The 25538-nt window shown below is 40.8% G+C and overlaps 1 protein-coding gene across 17 annotated transcripts in view; it reads right to left on the bottom strand.

Annotated features, from left to right (window-relative positions):
- Positions 1-25538, bottom strand: part of CFAP92 (cilia and flagella associated protein 92 (putative)) — a 59496-nt gene that overhangs the window by 3667 nt on the left and 30291 nt on the right. For 12 of the 17 annotated variants that reach the window (XM_038565499.1, XM_038565501.1, XM_038565497.1 and 9 more), the window contains 5 exons: positions 18460-18660; positions 15929-16226; positions 1606-1770; positions 851-1063; positions 626-770 (listed from right to left, as the gene is read on the bottom strand). In XM_038565499.1, the coding sequence (XP_038421427.1) occupies positions 626-770; positions 851-1063; positions 1606-1770; positions 15929-16226; positions 18460-18660 (1022 nt within the window). Of the gene's footprint in view, positions 1-625; positions 771-850; positions 1064-1605; positions 1771-15928; positions 16227-18459; positions 18661-25538 lie in introns of those variants that run through there. The other 5 variants (XM_038565510.1, XM_038565511.1, XM_038565505.1 and 2 more) reach the window with 4 other exon arrangements.

Raw genomic sequence — 25538 nt, 5'->3', positions numbered from 1 at the left:
CACACACAGTGGGAGATGGCAACATCTTGGAGCAGGAATGGAGTCAGAAGGTCCCAGAGGTGGCCAGAGCCTCTGCCCCCAGCTGCTGGCCGGGCATCTAGACCTGGGTAATGCGTGTTGGGGTGCAGACAGCCCTTAGACCTGTCTCCCAACTTACAAGTTTGATAGCTAAGAAACCGGGCCTAGCGGGGCCACCTAAGTGGCTCAATTGGTTAAGCAGCCAGCTCTTGATTTTTGGCTTAGGTCAGGATCTCAGGGTCTTAGGATCAAGCCCTGCAGGTTATGCTCCTCACTCAGCAAGGAGTCTACTTGAGGATTCTCTTCCTCTCCCACTGCCCATCTCCAAACTCGTGCATACTATAAGATAAGCTGGTACGGAGCAGGGACCAGGAACAGTGAAGGGACTTGTCCAACATCACCCACAGCGAATTAGTATCACAGCTGGAGCTAGAATCCAGGGCTCTTGAGTTCCAGCCTAGCACATTAATGCCAGACCCATTCTGACTCTGGACTTCCTAGCTTAGAAAGTTAGGACAGCTAAAACAAAAAGGGTACTGCCAAAGATGCAAAGCAGCAGAGGTCCTGACTGCCCACATCAGGAGGCTGAGCCTTGCAGAGGTCTTACCTGTTACAGGCTTAGGTGCTGGAGGACGGGGCAGCTCAAGGAAAAGTGGTGGCTGCTTATACAGGTCAAAGTCCTGGTGGCGCTGGTCCCAGCTCCACCTCTCTCGATCCAGCACACTAGCAGGCTGTGCATTTTCCCTCCGCTCCTACGTCGAGAACAACACAGTAAGTTAGGATGGAGGGCCCTGTAGACACCCCACTGGAGGCCCCTCTCCACCCTGTGGACCTCATTCAGCTCTGGATCAGTGCCAATGGGCGGCAGCCTGAGGTGATGGTCGCATTCAGTGGTTCTGTGAAGACCAGTCAGTTGGAATCCATTGGCTGTGAGCCAGGCCTGGCGGGATTTCTTCCTGGCTTTCTTCTCCTCTTCCTCTGAGTCCTGAGGCTCCACCATGGCTGAGAGGTAATTCTGGGAGTATGTGAATCTCTTCCTTGGCTCCTGGAAACAAGGGGCAGACACGAGGATAGAAGGGCTGGTAGCAGATGTGGAAGGGGCTGACTAGCCCTCCCATCTCCAGGCAAGCATTAGAAATGGTGGCACCGTTCCTGACAATGTAAAGGACCATTCAGAATAACAACTGTGAGGGTCACGTTCACATTCTCTTTGACAGAGCAACCCTTTTCTAAAGCTACCATGTTGGAAGCCTAAGCCAGGGCTTTTCCTTCATGGTGACAACAGAATGCTTTCTAAGGGGGTTTGCAGCCAGGCACACATGAGCATATGTTGAGGATCTGTTGGCTCACCCTTATGTGTGGAGGATCCCTACATAGTGCGGGAACAGAACATGTCTCCCCCAGCACCTGATGCCTGTCTATTTCCTCCCATTGGTTGGCTTTCTTATGCACACCAGAGATCCCTTGCTGATCTCTAGGCAGTATAGTCAAAAAAGGAGAGAGCTCACTGGATTAGCCAATTACTATTTTTCTGTCTGGAGTTACAAGCATTGACGGCCCGCCTCCCTCTCTGGGCCTCCCATTCACCTTGGCCATCTCTCGATACAGCTCCTTCTTAGCAAGCTCTGTGGAATTCAGGGACTGGATACTGTAGTTATAAACCGCATCTTTGGTAGGGGCTGAAATTCTGATCACCTTCACCACAGATTTTGGAGGCTTCTTACTAACCTGGTAGGCTCTAGTAATATTTTTCTGTGGAAAGAGACACCAATCATTATAGTCCCCTCAATACCAGCTTCCAGCGTGTAGTGAGCAAGATGATCTGTGGGACCAGGCCACAGCGCACATACCAAGTCCTGAATACTAGAGCTGCCATTCAATCACAGAACGCTACCAGAGGGCCACCTGCTCTAACCCCTCGCTGTCCATGGTGGAACTCAGGACCATGATGCGATTTGCCTAAGGTTAAAGTAACTGGAACACAAGAGCCAGCCACAGATAGAATTTGAGGCTCAGGTGGTCAGAAGTGGGAGAAGCTTGAAGCTTTCATGCATATACAGGGTAGATTATGACCTAAAGCAGCAAGGACTACCATCCTTGCCCATGGTCACCTTTAAGTGCTGACTACATAGGGAGTGTCAACCTTCTCTCCAGAGCCCCCAAGATGGTCTGACAGCTAGCTTCTTTGTGGATGAAAGCTGCGGTGTTGCAGGGAGAAGTGGCTGGGACCCCGAAAAGAAAGTTGCACTCTATTGCGGTGTAGCTTGCCCACCACTTGTCTATTAACTTTCAGCAAAATCACCATCTTCTGTTTTGAAACAAAAAGTTTTATTTTTTTTAAAGATTTTATTTATTTATACATGAGAGACACAGAGAGGCAGAGACACAAGCAGAGGGAGAACAGGCTCCATGCAGGGAGCCCAACGTGGGACTCGATCCCAGGTCCCCAGGATCACGCCCTGGCCACCTGGGCTGCCCAAAACAAAAATTTTTAAAGCTGAAGATAGTGACCTTGACTCACATTAACCACTTATTTAGGCCAAGCCCCAGTGTCTTGGCTTTGGAGTCTGAGGGATTTCTGTAAGAGAGAATGCAAAATAATCAAGGGAAAGTTAAATCTGTGATTCACACAAAAGTGTGAAAAATCAAGGCAACAAGATCCCCATGGCTTGAAGCAACAGGGACTTAAGACAAAGGCTGGTCACATTCATTGCATGAGGGACAAAACACCTGTCTTTGAGCACCTTCAAGATGACTGTGCCAGAGGGGCCATCTAAGCGCGACTGACGTCCAAGTGGTGCACACCTAGCTTCAATCAGAGCACTGGGTATTCTCTCCAGTTTTTCTGGTGGTTCTCAGTGGGAGGGTTGGTCGGAATGAGTCAGTCTCCTTCACAAAAGTGCAAGTTCCCTGCTCCTTCTAAACCTTACTAGTGGATTACAGCCTTGGGAAAAAAGTGGAAGTTCTGCCCAAAAGACATCACATGGTGAGGTGAGAACAGTGGTCAACAGTTGTTCAGGACATCTGGGGTTCTCTGCCCTGGGGCTGAAGGCTGCAGGGAACTCTGGACTGACAGCCAAAGTAACTAGGTGCCTGAGACATAGAACCAGTTACAAAAGACCCCAGACACAAACAGAACTGAAGCCAAGCTATTGGAAGGGATGGGGTAGAAATTTAAGGCAAATGTAATCATTCTTAAAAGACTAAAGAAACAAATATTGAGTGTAAAACATTAGAGTTTTACATAATAAAACAAATATTTACATAATACTTATTTACATAAATAAAGGGCGCAAGTGAGCGAGACACCCTGCGGAAGTGGAGCAGATGGAGAACAAATCAGTAAACTGGAAACCAGCTTGAGATAAAATTAGCCTGAGTTTAAAGACTGGGAACCAAAATGAAAATATCCAAATAACAAGCCCCAAAAGGACAGGGAAAGCAGGAGTAGGACATTTTAAGTAGAATTCCAAGCCCGGGCACACTATCTGCGACATGTAAGACCACAAAGGCAGAGACAAATCCTGAAAACCTCCAGAAAAAGAGCAGCCCCCCCCTGTGACGGGAGAAGTGCCACACTGGCCTCTGATTCCGCAGCAACCATACCATAGACAAGGTGAAGAGCTTCGACCCAAGACTGGACACCCAGGCAGACTGCCAGTCCACTGATGGCAGTGTGTCAGGGGCACACGTCCCACACAGAGGCTTGGGAAGCTTACCCAGACACTTTCCTTTGAAAACACACTTGGGAAAAAATACAAAAGGGAGGATGAAAACCCAAGAGTGTTTGGACAAAGGTAGCAAGTGATGGTGTCGGTATCCTAATAGTTTTCTTGTCTACAAGGAAACTACAAGGAAAGTGTAGTAACCTAGAACTGAAATTCTGGAGACTGGATCTATAAAAGGGATGGTAGAGTGGGAGTAGGAAAAGACAAAAAGGGGCATATGTGTGCTATTTGTCTTTTAAAGGAAATGCAATATAAAAAGTCTCAGAATTCAGTAGGAATATCTAAAAATGAATGTAGTCTTCAGGACAACCACCTTAGAAACAAAGAATGTAAACTTTTAAATCAGAAAAAAAAAACAACAAAAAAAACGTGGTCTACCAAAAGAAAGCAGAATAGGAGGAATTTAAAAGAAAAGGAGGTGGTCCCTCAAAAGCCTAATCTAACAATATTTTCAGTAAGTGGATTGTTTGCCAATTAATTAATCTCAAATTGGATTTTTTTAACCTAACAGTATGCTGTCTATAAAAACTGCTTTAGCGGCACTTAGTAGAACATGCAACTCTGAGTTTAAGCCCCACATTGGGTATAGAAATTGCTTAAAAAAGTAAATCCCTTAAAAACTGCTTTAGACAAAAAGTGTTGAAATTAAAGCAAGAATATAAATTAGGCAAAAAGAATCACAAAGCCAAGACAAAAACTAGAGTGGCATCTTTAACATCTGACCACATAATTCAAGATAAAAATGTTCGAGAGGCACAGATAGACATTGTATATTGAGAAAAACAGCAAGAAGTTATAACCATCATGAAGGTTGTGCACTTCACAATGTAGTCTCAAAATACATTAAGTAACAACTGACAGGATTGCAAAGAAAAATGAATATCTGCTTGACATCACTGGAGAGCAAGCAAAGAACTAAGAATCTGAGGGGCTAAGAATCTAGAGAGAAGGGAAGTACACTGAATCCTTTTTCCTCTCCTACGCAATTTGTTCACAAGGTATTTGCTGATTCCTAAATTGCACATGAATGAGATGAATGCAGCAGATAGTTTGGAAAATGTCACCATGCTAGGGAAACAAAAAATGAGTTTCAGAGTGTGCCAAGGAGGAAGGCACCAGGTTATACCCTAAGCTTACAATTCAGAATTCAGAATATCTATGCTTTAGAAATAAGGCCAAACAAGGGATAAGCCTGTTTAAGAGATTTGTCCTTTATTTGCCTGCTAGAAGAAAAGTAAATCCTCTTTGGAGGAAGGTATCAAGAGCCTCTACAGTTTTTCCTATGCAGCATTCACCATTTAATAGAAACACACTGAGGCAATCTTCTGATCCAATACAATCCCTATCAAAATTTCAATGGTATTTTTCACAGAAATAGAACAATTCTAAAATTTTTATGGAACCACAAAAGACATCGAATAGCCAAAGCAATCTTGAGAAAGAGCAAAGTTGGAGGCTACATTTCCTGATTCAACTATATAGTACAAAGCTATAGTAACCAAAACAGTGTGATACTGCCTTTAACAACAGACACATAGGTCAATGGGAGAGAACAGAGAGCCCAGAAATAAACCCACGTGTATAGTCAATTTATAACAAAGGAGCCAGTAATATACAATATAGAAGGTATAGTCTTTTCAATAAATAGTGCTGGGAAAATAGGATGGCCACATACCAAAAAAAATTGGACCTCTATCTTAGGCCATACACAAAAATTAATTCAAAACGTATTAAAGACTTGAACCTAAGACCTGAAACCGTAAAGTTCCTAGAAGAAAAAAATAGGTAGTTAGCTCCTTGACATCAGTCTTAGCAATGATTTTTTTTTGGATTTGACAACAAGAGCAAAAATAAGTGGGACTACTTGGAACTAAAAAGCTACACAGCAAAGGAAACAAATCATCCGCAAAATGAAAAGGCAACTTACTGAATGGGAGAAGGCATTTGTAAGTGATACAACCAATAAGGAGTTAATATCCAAAATGAATAACTCCTGTAACTCAATAACAAAAAACAAACAACAAAACACACCTGATTAAAAAATGGGCAGAGGATCTGAATAGACATTTTTCCAGAGAAGATAAACAAACGGTCAACAGGTAAGTGAAAAAGTGCTTAACATTACTAATCATTAGGGAAATGGAAATCAAAACCACAATGAGATTTCATCTCACACTTGTTAGAATGACTATTAGAAAAACAAATAGGGGATCCCTGGGTGGCTCAGCGGTTTAGCGCCTGCTTTGGGCCAGGGCATGATCCTGGAGACCCAGGATTGAGTCCCACGTCAGGCTCCCTGCATGGAGCCTGCTTCTCCCTCTGCCTGCCTGCCTCTCTCTCTCTCATGAATAAACAAATATCTTTTTTTTTTTAAAAAAAGAGAACAGTTGGAGATGTGGGGGAAAAAACGGTATACTTGTGCACTCTTGGTAGGAACGTAAATTGGTGCAGCCACTATGGAAAATAGTATGAAGATTCCTCAAAAAATTAAATGGAACTACCATATGATTCAGCAATTCCACTTGTATTTATCTGAAGAAAACAAAAACACTAACTCAAGAAGATAGATACATCCCCATGTTCATCGCAGTGTTCTTTACAATAGCCAAGACATGGAAGAAACCTATCAGTGGGTGATTGGACAAAGAAGATGGGGCGTCTGTGTGTGTTGTGAACACAATGCAATATTAGCCATAAAACAGAAGGAAATCCTGCCTTCTGTGATGACATGGATGGGTCTTGAGGGCATTACGCTAAATCAAATAAGACAGAAAAAACACAGCTATTGACTGATCTCACTTATTTGTGGAATCTAAAAAATAGGAACTCATAAGTACACAACAGATTGGTGGTTGCTAGAATTGGGGGGGTGGGTGAAATAGATACATGTGGTCAAAAGGTACAAACTCAGTTATACAATAAGTAAATCATGGGGATGTCACATATAGCGTGGTATAGTTAATAGTACTATATTGTATGTTTGAAAGTTGCTAAGAAAGTAAACCTCAAGATAGTAGTTAATTGGGAAGAAAAATGGTACTTTCTGGGGTGATAGAATCAACTACACCCTGATCTGTGTGATGGCTTCACAGGTATCTATATAGATAAAAGTGAATGAGGCTGAACGCCTCAGATTTATGCATTTTACTATATTTAATATATATCTAAAAAGTATTATCAGAGACAAAGAGACCTATCATATTTATGAAAGAAATCAATAGGATAAAGCAGTCCAAAATTTGTATGTATCTAAAACATCACTTGACATATATAAAGCAAAAACAGAGGATAAAGAAATCTATAATCATATTCGGAGATTTTAACAGACTTCCCCTACTAACTGGGAAAAGAAACAGAATTTAAAAATAAAGATATGTATTTGGGGAAAAAACACTAAAAAACAAAGTTGATGTATTTGGAACACTATCTACAGCTACAGGATACTTTTTTTCCCCAAGTATTATGGAACATTTTCCAGAACTAGCCTATTTTGGACCATAAATCAAATAGCAACAAAGGATAGAAATTTACAGAATATATTCTCTGATAACAATGCAGTCAAAGTGTAAAACTGAGTAACAAAAATTCTAAAGTATTTGGAAATTACACAATTCACTAACCCACAGATCAAGGAACAAATTGAAAATGGGAAATAGATAATATTTTTAACTGAATCATCATGAAAATATGATGTATAAAAACTTGGGGATGCACTTAATGGTCATAGGAAGTTTTTAGTAAAATGAATACATTATAATGATTCATGTCTGAAAATTATCTAAACATCCATCTGAAGACATTAGAAAAAGTGGAGCAAATTCAAGCTGAAGTAGGAAGGAATGAGTTGAAATCAGGGGCAGCCCTGGTGGCGCAGTGGTTTAGCACCGCCTGCAGCCCAGGGTGTGATCCTGGAGACCCTGGATCAAGTCCCACCTCAGGCTCTCTGCATGGTGCCTGCTTCTCCCTCTGCCTGTGTCTCTGCCTTTCTCTCTGTCTCTATGAATAAATAAATGAAATCTTTAAAAGAAAAAAAAGAGTTGAAATCAGTGAAATAGAAAATAAGTGTATAATATGTAAATAAAGCAACAGAGATATTGATTCTTTGAAGGAAATAATGCATTTGTAAATGCAATTTCAATAAAAATCTCAAATATCCATAAACTCATGTGTAAATAGCAACTTGATCTGACACAACTGGCAGTATATATCATTGAGGAGGGATAGGCTAGAAATGAAATTAGATTCCTACCCTCATATGGAAAATAAATTACAGATAAGTTCAAAATTTAAGTATGATAAAAATTTAAATCTTACTAGAAGAAAACACAGACTAGTTTTATAACTTTAGGGTGGGAAAGGTTTTAAGTAAGGCAAAAAATGTAAGTCCTAAAGGAAATGTAAATTTTACAAAATAACTTTTTTATCCATTAAAAGACACCAGTAAGAGAGTAAAAAGAAGTCAAGTACCAAAAGAGATTTGCAGTGTTTATAAAATGCAGTTGTTAGCACTGGGAACATTAAACCAAAACCACCTAAAGTTCAAAAGGACACATTTGTAAAAGAAATTACCAAATTTATGAAAATATATTCAACTACACTAATAAACAATGAAATGCAAATTAAAACCTTCATGAGATACTATTATGCATTAGATTAGCAGTAATTTAAGTCTTACTGTAACAGATGTGAGCATGGAAGTAGGAAAACAAAGTCAACGCATCGCTGGCTGGTTTATAATAGTATAAACATTTTGGAAGGGGATCCCTGGGTGGCGCAGCGGTTTGGCACCTGCCTTTGGCCCTGGGCGCAATCCTGGAGACCCGGGATCGAATCCCACGTCGGGCTCCCGGTGCATGGAGCCTGCTTCTCCCTCTGCCTATGTCTCTGCCTGTCTCTCTCTCTCTCTCTCTGTGACTATCATAAATAAATAAAAATTTAAAAAAATAGAAAATTAAAAAAATTAAAAAAAAAACATTTTGGAAGATAAAGTGTTACCCAAGAAAGCGGAAGTACAATTTAACAATTCAAATCCTAAGTATACATCTCAAAAAATCTTGCATATCATTTTAGAAGATATGTTAAAAATATGTAATTGCTTAAATAGCAAAACATATGAATACAAATGCCCACTAATTATGGTATATTCCTACACTTAGACACATAAATATGGTTGAATCTCATTAATACTGAGTAAAAATTAAAATTGCATAAGATTATATACAGTATCAGGGTACCTGGGTGGCTCAGCGGTTGAGCGCCTGCCTTCGGCCCAGGGCATGATCCCAGGATCCCAGGATCGGCCCAGGGCATGATCCCAGGATCGAGTTCCACATTGGGCTCCCTGCAGGGAGCCTGCTTCTCCCTCTGCCTGTGTCCCTGCCTCTCTCTGTCTCTCATGAATAAATAAAATCTTTAAAGAAAATTATATACAGTATTATTCCATTTTATAGCATTCAAAGATATGCAAATGTAAAAAATGTCTATGAATATATATGCATGTAGTATCAACAACAGTGCAATAAAATAAAATTAGAAGCACACAAAAACACAAATATAGACAGTAAGCCTTAAGAGAAAAGCAAGTAATAGATAAAATTTAGGATAGTGGTAACTTCTGGGTAAGGGGTAAGAGGTGGAAAACAGCACACAAAAAACTATAGAAGTATTGATAATGTTTGATTTTCTTAAGCTGGCTAGTGGGTATAGGATATTGGCTTTATTTTTAACAGTACACACATTTATGTTCTTATATGTATATTTAATAAAAGTTAACAAAACAACTTATTCATAAAAATAAAAGAGGAACTTGTGAGAATTCCTATAAAAACACGACTGAAGCAGAGACGCCTGGGTGGCTCAGTGAGTGGGCACCTGCCTTTGGCTCAGGGCGTGATCCCCTCAGGGCATGATCCCCCATCCCACATCTGGCTCCCTGCAGGGAGCCTGCTTCTCCCTCTGCCTGTGTCTCTGCCTCTCTCTGTCTCTCATGAATAAATAAAATCTTTAAAAAACAAAACAAAACATGATTGAAGCAATTTAAAACTATAAATTAACATAGATGTCACAGGGAAAGATCAATTTAAAGAAGTGGAAGATAAGCAGAACACAATGTAAAATATCAGTAAGTACAAATTAAGAGGGAAAACAAAATGCAGGAAAGTTCTTTCAAGTTCCAATGAAAAACGAGATCCTACCTGGACACCTAGACTGAACATTAAGGATTAAAGGAAAGTTTTTAAAAAAGACTCCAGAGGAAGTAACGTTTAGTTAAAAAGGAAAAAGGATCAGATGGGCATCAGACTTACCTACAATTCTTGATTTTGGAAAGCAGTAGATTTGGTGGGGTTGTGGGGAGGGTTGTGTACAGAGATTTGAAAGTATAATCTTACAAATAGCTCAGCTGCTATTCAAGAGCAAAGACAATGATAACCATGGACCTACAAGCACCTTGAAAGTTTATTATCCACAAAGACTTTCTGAAAGAAAAAAAATAGTAAAGCAAAGGATAAAGTAGACACAACCTCTGCCCCCCCACCCCTGCAAACACATATGCACACATTGTAGCAAACAAGTAAAATTGTAGTTGGCAAGGAGGAAGATAGGACTTCTAGTATGGTGGAGTAAGGAGCTCAATCCTTTCCTCAAAAAACAATAAAACTGGACAAAATTGTCAAAAGCAACCATTGGAAATTGTGCAAAGACATACAAAAAACTTAGAAGTGTTTACTCATAAAAATGTGAACTTAAGAACAGTAGGAGTTGGTGTCACTCCTGCCACCCCTGGGCACTTAGAGCAGTGGTTCTGTTAGGGTGTGCAAGTCATGAAAATCCGTGGCTGTACTGCTTAAATGCAGACTTACTTGATTTGAACTGCAGCTTGAAAAACCCCATGTGCATGGCTAATTATAAGCAACAATAGCAATGTCAGCTGCAAACAAACAGAACAGGCCAGCTGTTCAGCAGGCCTGAGGTTGCAATCCTATGTGAGGCAAGCAACAGGCAAGCAATTAATCAAAATTTAACAGGGAGATACAGGAAATGAGATGGTCACAAAGGACCTTGATATGCTCTTCATACATGCTTGGTTACTGCCTGCCTGCACATGCAGAGGAGACATGAGAGGACCCAGTGAAAAGTCAAAGCCAGAGAAACTGAATGCATGCCCCTACCCACACACAGATCCATTGATAAAGATTGAAAACCTGGCTGCCTAGAGGCGGGCAACTTCTGACCATTTGTTGGCTGATGACTGATTGATGCAGACACAGTGGTGACCTCAAGGAAGACAGGCTTAAAATAAAAACAATTTAAAAACAAAGAGGGGCACCTAGGTGGCTCAGTCACTTAAGGGGTGGACTCTTGATTTCAGTTCAGGTCATGAACTCAGAATTGTGAGATCCATGGCATGGAGCCTACTTAAGATTCTCTTTCTGCCCCTCCCCCGACACTCGTGTGCACACACACTCTCTCTAAAAAACAAAAAATCAGCAAAGATTGCTATCTGCAAGCTTTCTATCTGCAGCTTGCTACAGACCACTGAGGAGACACTCCACAGATTTTGTGCAAGCAAGTTATTAAATGACAGATACCACCACCCTTAGGGATAAAAAGCAGAATCCAGAGTTGCTGCAATGCATATTAGATGTCCAGTTTCCAATCAAAAATTAGGAGACGTGCAAAGAAATAGTAAAGCATAAACATTATTCAGGAAAATAAAATAAAGCAGTCAATAGAAACTGTCCAGTGGGTTCAGCTGGTTGACCTCAATGCAGCTGTTATTTAACAAACTAAAGAAAATTATTTTAAAAATTTAATTTTTTAAAAAATTTTTATTTATTTATGATAGTCACAGAGAGAGAGAGAGAGAGAGAGGCAGAGACACAGGCAGAGGGAGAAGCAGGCTCCATGCACCGGGAGCCCGACGTGGGATTCGATCCCAGGTCTCCAGGATCGCGCCCTGGGCCAAAGGCAGGTGCCAAACCGCTGCGCCACCCAGGGATCCCAAATTATTTTAAAAATTTAAAGAAAGTATATGATCAAGAAATAGATCATCTAATAAAGATATTTTCAAAAAAAAGCTAAATGAAGACTCTGCAGTTGTAAAGTACAGTAACTGAAACGAAAAATTCATTAGAGGGAAACAACAGGTATAAGGTGACAAAGGAATATGAACCCTAAAGATAGAGATTATCCAGTCTGAGGAATAGAAATAAAAGAATCTTTTATATTAATAGTGCCTCAAGATCTGTGGGACATTGTTAAGTGAACCAACATGGACATAATGGGAGTCTGACAAAGGGGATGGGGAGAGAGGAAGAACAGAAAAAAGTATTGAAGAAATTAAGACCTGCAACATTAATCTACTGATCTAGGGAAGCTCAATGAATCCCACGGAGGGTAAATATAGAGAAATCCACACCTGTACATATTAGAGTCCAACAGCTAAAAGAAAAAGACAATGAGAAAATCTTGGAAACAGCAAGAAAAAAATGACTCATCATGTACAAGAAAACAATATGATTAATGGCTTAATGTCCATCAGAAAGAATAGAGACACGGTGTAATAATATTTTCAAAGTGCTGAAAAAATTTTCAGTAAATACCAAGTATTCTATGTCTAGCAAAAGTCATTTTCAAAAATTATAGTGAAATAAAAATATTCTCTGATAAAGGTAGAATTTGTTGGTAGTACCTGCTTTCTCGGATATACTAAAGGAGGTCTTTTAAAGCTGAGAATAAATGACACCAGATGATAACTAAGAACTACATTAACAAAATCACTGGAAAAGATAAATATATGATAAATATAAAATACATAAATGCATTTTCCTTCTCTCAACTTTTAAAAGACATGATTGCATAAAACAATAATACTATATTTGGAGATTGTTATATGTCTATATAACATATTATATATATATGTAACATAACAATAACAGTATAAAGGAAGGGAGGAAATGGAACTATATTATAGAATAGTTTCTACATTTTACCCTAATAAAGCTAGTTATAAGTTGTAGTAGATTGTGAAGATGCATATTATAGAAGAATCCTAGAGAAACCCCTAAGAAATAACTTTTTTTAAAAAGATTTTATTTATTTATTCATGAGAGACACAGAGAGAGAGAGGCAGAGACACAGGCAGAGGGAGAAGCAGGCTCCACGCAGGGAGCCCGACATGGGACTCCATCCGCGGTCTCCAGGATCACACCCTGGACTGAAGGGTGCGCTAAACCGCTGAGCCACCCGGTCTGCCCCCTAAGAAATAACTTTTTAAGGAAAACAATCAATGAGGGAATTAAAATGATGCACTAAAAATATCTGCTCAACACAAAAAGGAGGCAGTAAAGAAACAACAGAGGATCAAAATCAATACTTAATACATTTTTTAATACTTAATACATTAAACAAAAGACATCAATTAAAACATCAATTAAAATTAATTAAAACATCAATAATTATATTATGCATAAATGGACAATCAAACAAAGATTGTCAGACTGGATTTTTTTGATAAAAGATCCAGCCACTTGTTGTTTAAAGTGGACGTATATTGGATGCAAAGGCATAAATAGTTTGAAAGTCAAAGCGGGTGGAGGGCAGCCCAGGTGGCTCAGCGGTTTAGCGCCACCTTCAGCCCAGGGCCTGATCCTGGAGACCCGGGATGGAGTCCCATGTCGGGCTCCCTGCATGGAGCCTGCTTCTCCCTCTGCCTGTTTCTCTCTCTCTGTATCTCTAATAAATAAATAAAATCTTAAAAAAAAAAAGAAAGAAAGAAAGTCAAAGGGGTGGAAAAAATATGTAGTATGCAAACCAGAAGAGAGCCAGTGTGAGTAAATTAACATAATACAAAGTGTTTTTTTTGAGACAAGAAATGTTATTAGGAACAAAAAGGGATATTTTATAGTGATTAAAATGGCAGTTCACCAGGAAGATATAGTTATAAACACAAACATATCTAACAACAGAGCCCCAAAATACAATAAGCAAAAATCAACAGAATTGAAAGGAGAAACAGATGATTCAACCACGAATAGAGACTTTAATACCTCAATCCCAACAACTGATAGAACAACTAGAAGGAAAATCAATACCACAGGAGACCTGAAAAACACTATTATCAGCTCCTGTCATTTATATAACATTCCTCCCAATGTCAGGAGAATATATATTCATTTCAAGCCTAAAGATGGATCTAGGCCATAAGAGAAATTGTAATAAATTTCATAGGATAGAAACCATACAAAGTATGTTCTCCAGTCACAACAAAATTAAATTCTAAATTTCTAAAAACTACAATGGAAATTATAAAATATTTTGTGATGAATGAAATAAAAATACAACATACCAAGTTTATGGGATGCAACTAAAGTAGTGTTTAGGCAGAAATTTGTAGCTGTAAATACATGTATAAAAAAAGGTCCAAATCAGAAACTTAACTTTACTCTTTAGCAAACTAGAGTCGCAAATTGAATCCAAATAAGCAGAAAGAAGAAATTGTAATACAGTTTAGGATAGAAAAACATGAAATAGAAAAATAGAGAAAATGAACAAACTCCAAAAGTAGTTCTTCAAAAAGACCACCAACATTGGCATATCCTTAGCTAGACTGCTCAAGAAAGAAAAAGATACAAATTAGTACAATCAGGAATGAAAGAGGAGACATTCTACTGACTTTACAGAAATTAAAAGGATTATAAGAGAATCCCATGAACAACTGTATGTGAACAAACGAGGTGATTTACATGACATGGACAAATTCCTGGAAAGACACAAATTATCAAACCTGTTTTAAGAAAGAGACAATCTGAACAGACTTATAACAAGTAAAGAGATAAAACTAGTCATTTAAAATTTACCCAAGAAAAGCTCAGGCTTAGATGGCTTCACTGGTTAGTTCTACCAAAATACTGAGAGAATGAATGCCAACATGTCACGTTATTTCCAGAAAATAGAAGGAGAGGAAACACCAACTCATTACAGGACCAATATTACACAGGTACCAGTGTTGGACAAAGCTATCACAAGAAAAATACAAAATATTAGCAAACTAAATTCAGAAACACATAGATAAAAGATCATGTGCCATTACCAAGTGAGAAATATCCCAGGAATGCAAAATCATATTAACATCCAAATATCAAGTAACGTAATCCACTGTATAAATAAAAGAGAGAACCACAATATATACAGGGAAAAAAAGCATTTGACAAAATCCAACATTTATTCATGATAAAAACAACAAACTAAGACTACAAGAAAACTTCCTCAACTGAAAAAGTGTACCCCAAACCTGCAGTTAATATCCAACTTAATGGCCAAAAGTTGCTTCCCCCTCAAGATCAGAAAGAAAACAAGCATGTCTGCTCTTACCACTCCTATTTGACTCTGTACTTTATACTCTCAGTTGTTCGACTTTTTTATAGGCTTATACCTCAGTCTTGTTTTATAATTTGTATGGAATCTAAGGCAAATAACAATCGGAACACACAATACGTGTAACACTTCACAAAATTTGGCCAAGGATGTATACAGAGAAAAATGTGTAGCCTTTCTTATTAAATAAGAAAGAATAAAAATGAATGAAGTAGTCAACTCAAGAAGCTAAAAAGGTAAGGATGCTTAGGTGGCTCAGTCAGTTAAGCTTCTGCCTTAGGCTCAGGTCATGACTCTAGGGTCCTGGGGTCGAGCCCTGCATCAGGCTCCCTGCATCTCCCTCTCCTTCTGACCCTCCTGGCCTGCTTGTGTGCTCACTCTGTCTCAAATAAATAAACAAAAGCTTTTAAAAAGCCAACAATATACACTTTCAAAGCTTATAAACTTCTAAGAGACTTTCTTTTTACTAGAGGTTGGGGTGAGGGTGCTTCACAGAGACCCTAAGTGGACAGCCTCAAGTCACACCTTTTTGGTTGGCGTGAAGTGAGGGAGGTTCTCCTTGGCCATTTGGGCCATATAAAAGCATTCCTAGTCACTTTCAGGAAGGATAGGGACCTGAGGGCTGGAATGCACGCCTCTGACCTGGTTCAGTCCCACAGCCAGTACTCCTTGCCCACCCTGCCCGGGATCCCAGGAGAGCAGATACAGAACTGGTCATCTACCCTGTATCTCCCCACCAGTGACTGGACAGCCCCAGTTGAGGCGAAGGCCTGGGGCCCCTGACTCGGGGAGGAGAGAGTGCCCACCTGGACCAGGCTGGACCCCTGGCCCTTGTTCTTTAGCACCATGGTGTTCCGCCACTGCAGATACTTCTCCTGGTGGGCCTGGATCTCGTAAGCAAGGGTGGATTTCTGACTTAGGAAGTGCTCAAGACTGAGGGTGTGCTGAGATGGCAAGGCCAACAGTTTTCCTTCTGTGAGATCTTCTTGAGAAATGGGCAGCCCCAACTCCTGGCTCAAGTCTTTGACCATGGCGGAGGATGGCAGCAGGTCTCTCGTGATCACCTCTCTGAGCTTGGTGCTGTGATGGCAGATGCAGTAGATCCTGCAAGGCAGAAGGCCACCCGCATGGCCTTACCTATCTCTCAAGATCATCAAACCAGCCCCGTTTTACAAGAGAAAATGAAGCTCAGAAGTTGTTTAGCTGGTCCCAGATCACAGAACTCGTATGCCAAGCCGAGAGTGCACCTGAACCAGCCCACAAAAGAGAATGCTTCCTTTTCGCTCCCCTCCCAGCCCCCAGAAGGTAAGGATTTCCACAATCCACTCTGATTACTTTTCTGCTACTGTGGCCTTATTCCATGCCTGTCACCTCCCCACATCCCACCTGGGAGCAGCCCCAACCAGCCAGCCACCAGGGGTGTGGATCTCAGAGCTCCTGCCACACAGAGGGCACCACACACACAGCCTCGGATCTCAGCAAAGCTCAAGGACTGAGCAACCACCCTCCCAGGCCCTGCCCTGAGAGTCCTCCCTGCTCTCCTCTCCCGGGGGCCTGGTGTACTATGGGCACTGGTTCACGCTGACACTCTGTAGCCTCATGCCAGGGCCTGTCACTTGCTGCTGCTCACTGTCTCTGATACTTCTGAGGTCCAGCGTTAAGGGGCAGGCCTGGAGACACGGTCTCTGCCTCTTACCAGCTGAGGCCCCTGGCCTGCCCCTGGACTTTTCAGATTGGAATAAAGCCCTGATGAACGCAGCTACGTGGGATGCAGCAAGCACTTACTAGCAGTTTTATTGCCCTTCCCTAACACCCCCGACCCCCAGCCATCTCCTAGCAGGGCAGAGCAAGGCCCAGCCTCCCCTCACTGACGGCCAAAGCTCTAGACACCCAGATGCTCCAGCACTTCCCCAGCATGAGCCTGCTGAGGCCCACTGGACCGCCCACCCCTCCTGGCTTGCAGCTTCAGCCTGCTGTCGTGGGGTGCCCAGCCGTAGCCCGCTTGTGCCTGAGGTGACCAGGTGGGGGATAATAGGACTAAGTCCCTTTCCTCCACGTCCCTGGGCTCTCTCCCTTTCTCTCCTCCTGCTTCCACCGTCTCCTTTATTAACACATTTGGTAAGCTGGGAGCCAACTCTCAGCCAGGGCTGTTACTGGCTTTAAAGTGTAAAGAGGGATCCCTGGGTGGCGCAGCGGTTTGGAGCCTGCCTTTGGCCCAGGGCACGATCCTGGAGACTCGGGATCGAATCCCACATCGGGCTCCTGGTGCATGGAGCCTGCTTCTCCCTCTGCCTGTGTCTCTGCCTCTCTTTCTCTCTGTGTGACTATCATAAATAAATAAAAAATTAAAAAAATAAAAATAAAAAAAAATAAATAAAATAAAGTGTAAAGAGATGGTGTGCACCTCCTGCCCCAGACTACAGTGAGGAGACTGTCCACCCAAGGAAGGCCTGCCACGGATGCACTAGGTCAGGCCCTGCTGACTTCCTGAAAGAACCGGCCACTGCCCTTTGCTGTCCCCACAAAGCCCAGTGCGGCTGGCCATGCACAGTCCCAGGGACCCCACTGCACCACGCTCAGTCAGTCTCCACTGCCAAACTGGGTGTGTCTCGCCCGGCCCTCCTGCTCCCTACGTGAAAGGAGTAGGCCCTCCCAGGGCACGAGCCACGCTCAGTCCAGCGGGAGAAGCACACGGTTCCCCAGGGTCACCAGCGCTGGAGCAGAGGGAACAGCACAGGTAAAGGCACGCACGTAGTGTAAGACTGAGATCTTGGAGGATGCCTTTCTGGAGAGGAGGTGAGGGAAGAAGCAAACAAAGGCAAGCATTCAGGTAGAGAAAACTGTTGCAGTTCCGGTGGATCTGCTTCTGGTCCTCATTACTCACTGCTCAGGCTATTCTAGGCTATTCCTCAAGAACAGCAGATAGCTTTGTGTGACCTGTGTTCCCTTGTTTCCAAAACCCCCTTGGGAGAGCACGTGCACCAGTCCCTGGGAATGACACAGGTTCTGGGCCCCTCGGAACTGTACTCCACTCCAGGCCTGGCTCCTTTGGGCATAAGAATAATAAAAACTGGGGTACCTGGATGGCTCAGTGGGTTAAGTGTCTGCCTTGGGCTCAGGTCATGATCTCAGGGTCCTAGGATGGAGTCCCACGTGGGGCTCCCTGCTCAGCGGGGAGTCTGCTTCTCCCTCTCCCTCTGCCCCTCCTCCCTGCTTGTGCTCTCGCTCTCCTTCCAATAAATAAAACCTTAAAAAATATGAATAGAAACTGCACCTGGAGGGTGCCCCGCGGCCTGTCCCCAGGGAGGCAGCCCTACCCCGAGGCCGCCTGGCCCACCTGCTCAGGGCCTGGAAGGCCTTCTGGGAAACGGTGTCACGGATGTACAGCGCTGAGTGCTTCATGAGCTGTGACAGGGGCCTGAAGAGGTGCACCTGGTACAGGACGGTCTCCAGGTCCGCGTAGAGGCGGCGGCGGAACAGCAGCGCCGAGTTGTAGAGCGCTTTGCATTTGCCCAGTTCGGCTCCGGCTCCGGGGGCCCTGCGAGGAGGCCGCGGGGCAGGGCGGGGCTTCAGCTCTGCCCCGCGGCCTCCTGGAATGCTGTGCAGTTTTGCCCTTTTGGCAGAACTTTTTTCATCTTTTTACTTGTTTAAAAACACACAAACAAAAGGAATGCATTAATAATAAATCATCTGAAAAAAAAATAGAACATCTATCTTTCCAAACTGTGGCAGTGAAAATGCTGAAACCTGCCTCAGTTTCCTCTTGTCCTGCCCCTAGCCCCTGTCCCCATCCCCCGTCCCTGCTCACACTCGACTCCCTGGCACTCACAGCCAGGCAGAGGGTCTAAACACACTCCCCCCTGGTGCACGCGTTGCTCCTACACCCTGTGCAACCTGAGGAAAGTCAGCTTATGCCCTTGGCGAATCTGTGTTTGGTCACAGGGTTTCCTCTTCTGTGAAGTACCTGTTCAAGCCCTCTGCCCACTCTCCCTTGGCTTTATTTTCTTATTGATTCATGGGTGTTTTTACATATTCGGGAGACTAGCTTCACACATTGCAAAAAATTTCTCAATTTGTCTTTTCACAATTTTTATGGGATCTTTGGATAAACAAGTTATTCACTCTAACGTAGCCGAATGCAGCATTTCTTTCCTTTGTTCTGTGTACTTCTGTCTTGTTCAAGAAATCTTTATCCTAATCATAGAAAAGCTTTATAATTTTGCTTTTCAAAAACGGATTTTTCTTTTCTGGTGAACTCTGAAAAAGACCAGGTAACTGTGGTCTAGTTGACCGCACTGTGTCTGTCCATCAATAAGGCATTCTATTTATGTCAGACGTCACTGTTGGAGGAAATTAGGTACTGGGTGCACGGAACCACTCTATATTATTTTTGCGACTTATTGTGATCTGTAAGTATTCCAAATGGGTTTCAATCCACCTGGAATTGATTTTTGTGAATTGTGTGAAACAGCGAATTAGGGAAGTCTCAGTGAATCAGGAACAGAGTGGAACTTCCTCCAAGTGATAAAAGACATCTACAAAAAACCCACACCTAACATCATATTTGAATGTCTTCCACCAAAGATCAGAAACAAGGCAAGGATGTCACCACTCTTTACATATATAATAGTACCACAAGTCCTCACTACCACACAAAGGAAATACAGATTGGAAAGGAAGAAACTGAAGATGACACAAGGAAATAGAAAGACATTCCATACTCATGAATTAGAAGAATATTGTTAAAATGTCTATGCTACCCAGAGCAATCCACATACTTAATGCAATCCCTATCAAAATACCAATAGCATTTTCCACATAGCTAGAACAAATGATCCTAAAATGTGTGTGGACCCTGAATAGCCAAAGCAATCTTGAAACAGAAAAACAAAACTGGAGGTATTACAACTCCAGGCTTCAAGTTATACTACAAAGCTGTAGTCATCAAAACAGTATGGTACTGGCACAAAAATAGACACAGATCAATGGAACACAATGAAGAGCCCAGAAGTAAACCTAGGATTACATGTCAATTACTGCACAACAAAGGAGGCATGAATATTCAATGGGAATACAGTCGCTTCAACAAATGATGTTGGAAAACTGGACAGCTACCTACAAAAGAACAAAACTGGATCACATTCTTACACAACACACCAACTCAAGTGGATTAAAGGCCTAAATAAAACCATAAAACTAAAAAATAAAAATAAACCATAAAACTCCCAGAAGAAAACATAGGCAATAAGCTCTTTGACATTGGTCTAAGTATTTTTTTTTTTTTTGTCTCCTCGGGCAATGGCAACAAGCAAAAAACAAACAAATGGAACTACATGGAACTATATCAAACCAAAAGATTTTGCATTGTGAATTAAACCAACAAAAAGAAAAGGTAATCCATTGAATGGGAGAAGCTACTTGCAAAAACACATATCCAATAAAGGATCAATATCCAAAGTATATAAAGAACTCATATGACCTAATATCAACAAAATAAGCCCAAATAAAAAATGGGCAGAGAAGGTGAATAGAAGACAATGTAGATCTTAATGAAAAGATCTCAAACATTCCTGATCATCAGGGAAATGCAAATCACAATCATAATGGGATACCACCTCACATCTGTCAGATGACTATTATCAGAAACACAAGAAATAACAAGTGTTGGTGTTGGAGGATGTGGAGAGAGGGGAACCCTTGTGGACTGTTGGTGGGAATGCAAACTGGTACAGCCACTGTGGAAAACAGTATGGAGATTTCTCAAATTTTTAAAATATCATCCAGCAATTCCACTCCTGGGTATTCAGCCAAAAGAAAATGAAAACACTAATTCAAAAAAGTATATGCACCACTATGTTCACTGCAGCATTATTTGCAAGAGCCAGGATACAGAAGCATTCTAAGTGTCCATTAATAGGTGAATGGATAAAGATGTGTGTGTGTGTGTGTGTGTGTGTGTAATGGAATATTACTCAGCCATATAAAAGAATAAGATCTTGCCATTGCAGTAACATGAATGAACCTAAAAAGTATTATGCTCAGTGAAATAAGTCAGAGAAAGACAAATACTGTATTATTTCACTTATATGTTAACTCTAAAAACCAGAACAAATGAGCAAACAAAACAAAACATTCCATAGGTACAGAGATCAAAGTGGTAGCTGCTGGGGTTGGGACTGGGGTAGGAATGAGTGAAACAGGTAATGGGGATTAAGAGGTACAAATTTCTAGTTATAAATAAGTCACGAGGATATGATGTGCAACCTAGGGAATAGAATGATATTATAACTTTGTATGGTGACAGATGGTAACTGGATCTACGGTAGTGATCATTTTGCAATGTAGAAAAATATCAAACCACTGTCCTGTACATCTGGAACTGATATCATATTGTAAGTCAATTAAAAAGAAAAGAAAACATGTTCACCCAAAAACCTGTACATTGTTGTTCACAGCAGCTTCATTTGTAATATCAAGAACTGGAAATAACCAAAATGCCCCTCAACAGATGGATGGTGAAACTGTGGCACATGCATTCCATGAAATACTATCCAGCAACAAAGAGGAATAAACCATTGATTCATGCAAAAATATGGATGGATCTCTAGCACTTTATGCTGAGTAGGAAGAAAAACAATCTTCTAAAGTCATATACTGCATGATTCCATTAATATGTAAGATTACATACAGATGAAAAATTAAGGAGATGGAAAACAGGATAAAGAGGGTGGCAGTGACTATAAACACAGTGATCTCTGTCGTGGCACACCAGTTCAAGATCTTCATCATACTAGTGGTCACACAAATTTGTATGTGATAAACTGGCACAGAGAACACATACATTGTACTGGTGTTGGTGTCCTGGTTTAGATATCGTACTATAGTTAAGTAAGATGTAACCACTGTGGGGGAAAGAGTATGTGGGATCTCTGTAATATTCTTTAAACTTCCTGTGAATCTATAATTATTCCAAAAGAAAAAGCTGAAAATGTACATAGATCTTTAATCCAGGTGGAATGGATTTTTGTGAATGATTTGAACAGGAAATTATTTTCCCTTTTCTTATGGATAAATAATTATCCCAACACCGTTTTTTGGTAAAGGTTCTCCTTTCCTCACTGATTTTTTTTTTAATCCACTAGAGGTATTTTTCAACTAAGATTTAATTCAGACACCATACAATTCATCCATTTAATATGTATAATTCAATCATTTTTAGTCTAGTCACAGATATGTGCAATCATCATCACAATCCATTTTTGAGCTTCCTCATCACCTAAAAAAGAAGCTTGTACCCACTCCCTATCACCCCATACTCTCACCCCTGGCCCACAGCCCTAAATATTGGCTAATCTGTCTCTATAGATTTGCCTATTTTGAACATTTCATATAAATGACTCATACAAAGCTGAGTGTAACAGCTTTCAATGAATTATGTGAGTTCTTGTACCAAATCGATGAGCCTGAGGGTGGTATGAGAAACTTCTTGGACTTCAGTTGGTACCAGAAGTCAGGGCAGGTCTTTGTGACTGGCTTCTTTGACTTCGCTTAGTATTTTCAAGGTTCATCCATGTTGTAGCATGAGTCTGTGTTTCATTCCTTTTCATGTCCAAGGAACAATTCGTTATTGTATTTACATATCACATTTGTTTAGCTATTAGTCAATTAATGGACATTTGGACTGTTTATACCTCATGGGTTTTATAATACTGTTCTAAATAGTTATATAGTTTTTAGTGTGGACATATGTTCTCATATATCTTGGGCATTTACCTAGGAGTAGTACTCTTAGGTCAAATAGTAACTCTTCACTCATCTGAGGAACTGCCAGACTGTTTACTAAAGTGACTCTACCATCTAATTCATCTACTTCTTACCAGCAGTGAATGATAATTCTAATTTCTCCACGTCCTTGTCAACACTTGCTATTATCTGACATGCTTAATTCTAGCCAAACTAGTGGGTATGAAGAGGTATATTATGTAAATGCACCCTTTTAATGTGTACAATTCAATGGTTTTAGTATATTCATTTCCCACTGATTTTGCAATGTCACATGTCATAGTCATGTGACTGCTTACATGTAGGTCTTTGGATTTTCTATTATATTCCATATGTCCGTTTGTTTATCTGTGAACCAATAAACTGTCTTAATCACCATAGATTTATAATGAGCCTTGATACCTCGTAGAGCAAGTGCTCCATCTTACATTTCTTATTCAAGAGTGTATCTTGAGGGATCCCTGGGTGGCGTAGCAGTTTGGCGCCTGCCTTTGGCCCAGGGCGCGATCCTGGAGACCTGGGATTGAATCCCACGTCGGGCTCCCGGTGCATGGAGCCTGCTTCTCCCTCTGCCTGTGTCTCTGCCTCTCTCTCTCTCTCTCTGTGTGACTATCATAAATAAATAAAAATTTAAAAAAAAAAGAGTGTATCTTGAATGATGATGTGCATTTTTAAATCAGATTTTCAAGTACCATACTTCTTTAAAAGTTGGTATTAGAATTCTTTTTTTGGTATTAGTATTTTTAAATTGGGATTGCCTTGAATCTATATATCCAGTTTGCACATAACTGACACCTCTACAATATTGAGTGTTCCAATCCATGAACATGACAGGTCCTCCTTCACTTATTTAGGTTTTCTTTAATGTGTCAAAGTTTTTTTAAAAAAAATATTTTATTCATTTATTTGAGAGAACACATGTGAGAGGGAGGGGCAGAGGTAGAGGGAAGGGCAGATTCCCTGCTGAGCAGGGAGCCTGACTCGGGGCTCAATCAGGGCTCAATCCCAGAACTTGGGATCATGACCTGGACCAAAGGCAGGCACTTAACCAACTGAGCCACCCAGGCGATCCTAAAAGTTCTATTATATTCATGATGGAGATCTTGTACTCCTTTTTGTTGAATTTATTAATGCGAAATTCGTATTTTTATACTTTAAAAGTGCTTTTCTTAAAAAATGATTTTTTGTATGTAGATATTATTCAGAAATTCAATAGATTTTTACATTAATGTTTGTATCCAGAGACCTGATTAAACTATCTCATCTGAAAATATTTTTGATATTACTTTTGGAATTTCTTATACATATTTAAATTTATTGACCTGGTTTAAAACATTTATTTTGATGTCTGCAACATCTATCATTTTCAGCCTTTATTTTTTTCTAATATAAACATTTAAGTCTATAAAGTTTCCTCTTAATAACACTTTAACATCGTCCCACAAATTTACATATTATTCTATTTTCATTATTGTTCAATTCAGTAATGTCTAATTTCTATTACAATTTCTCTTTTGATCCATGGGTTGTTTGGAAGTATTTGCTAATTTCCAAGCATGTGAATTTTTTGTCTGGTTCACAACTTTTTACTTGTAGATTAACTGAACTGGGGTCAGTGAACATATATTATTTCTTCTACTGGGGAAAAAACTACTCATTGAGATATAATTCATATATCATACCATCTGACTTAGCCAAACTGCAAAATTTGAGGTCACAATCCCCCAAACTGCCCTGACTTCTGGTACCAACTGAAGTCCAAGAGGTTTCTAATACCACCCTCAGGCTCATCAATTTGGTACAAGAACTCACATAATTCATTGAAAGCTGTTACACTCAGAGCTTATTACAGGGAAAGGATACAGATTAAAATCGGCTAGAGGGAGAGACACAAAAGGGTGTGTGGTCACTATCAGGTGAGGTGGTCCCATCCTAACCTAAGTTCTGGTGTGGTCATCCCCCAACCTAAGCAAAGGCACCCCTAATAGCTATGACAGATATCACTTCCCAGAAGCAAAAGGCAAAGGCCAGACCTTTTGGGTAAGGCCAGATTCTTTACTGCACACCTAATTAATTTCACAATCCAGTGGTTTTTAATATATTAACAATGTTGTGCAATCATAAACACCAATTCTAGAAAATTTTCATCACACCAAGAAGAATCTGTACCCAGTAACAGTCACTTCCCACTTCTCCTTCATCCCTCCCCTGAGACCTTGGGAACCACTAATCTACTATCTTTATGGATTTGACTGTTCTAGACATTTCACATAAACGGAATCATACAACACGTGGCCTTTTATGTCTGTCTTCTTTTATTCAGTAGGTTTTCAAGGTTCACCCATAGCGAAGTATGTGTATCAGTACTTCATTCCTTTTTCATGGCTGACTATTATTCTATTATGTGGATGTATCACATTTTGTTCATTGGTTAGTGGACATTCAAGTTGTTTCCACTTTTTTGACTATAATAAATGATGCTGCTGTGAACATTCACATACAAGTTTTTGTGTGGACCCACGTTTTCAGTTCTGTTGGGCAGATAACTAGACACAAGTCCAGCTTCTCCACAGCACAACTTGGCTTACCAACACATCGAGACAGGTCCCCACAGGGCTGCTCCCCTCTCACGGA

The sequence above is a fragment of the Canis lupus genome, chromosome 20, assembly GCF_011100685.1.
Source record: "Canis lupus familiaris isolate Mischka breed German Shepherd chromosome 20, alternate assembly UU_Cfam_GSD_1.0, whole genome shotgun sequence".
Taxonomy (NCBI): Eukaryota; Metazoa; Chordata; class Mammalia; order Carnivora; family Canidae; genus Canis; species Canis lupus.
Note: the sequence above shows the minus strand (reverse complement) of the source record. Positions and strands in the feature narration are given on the sequence as shown.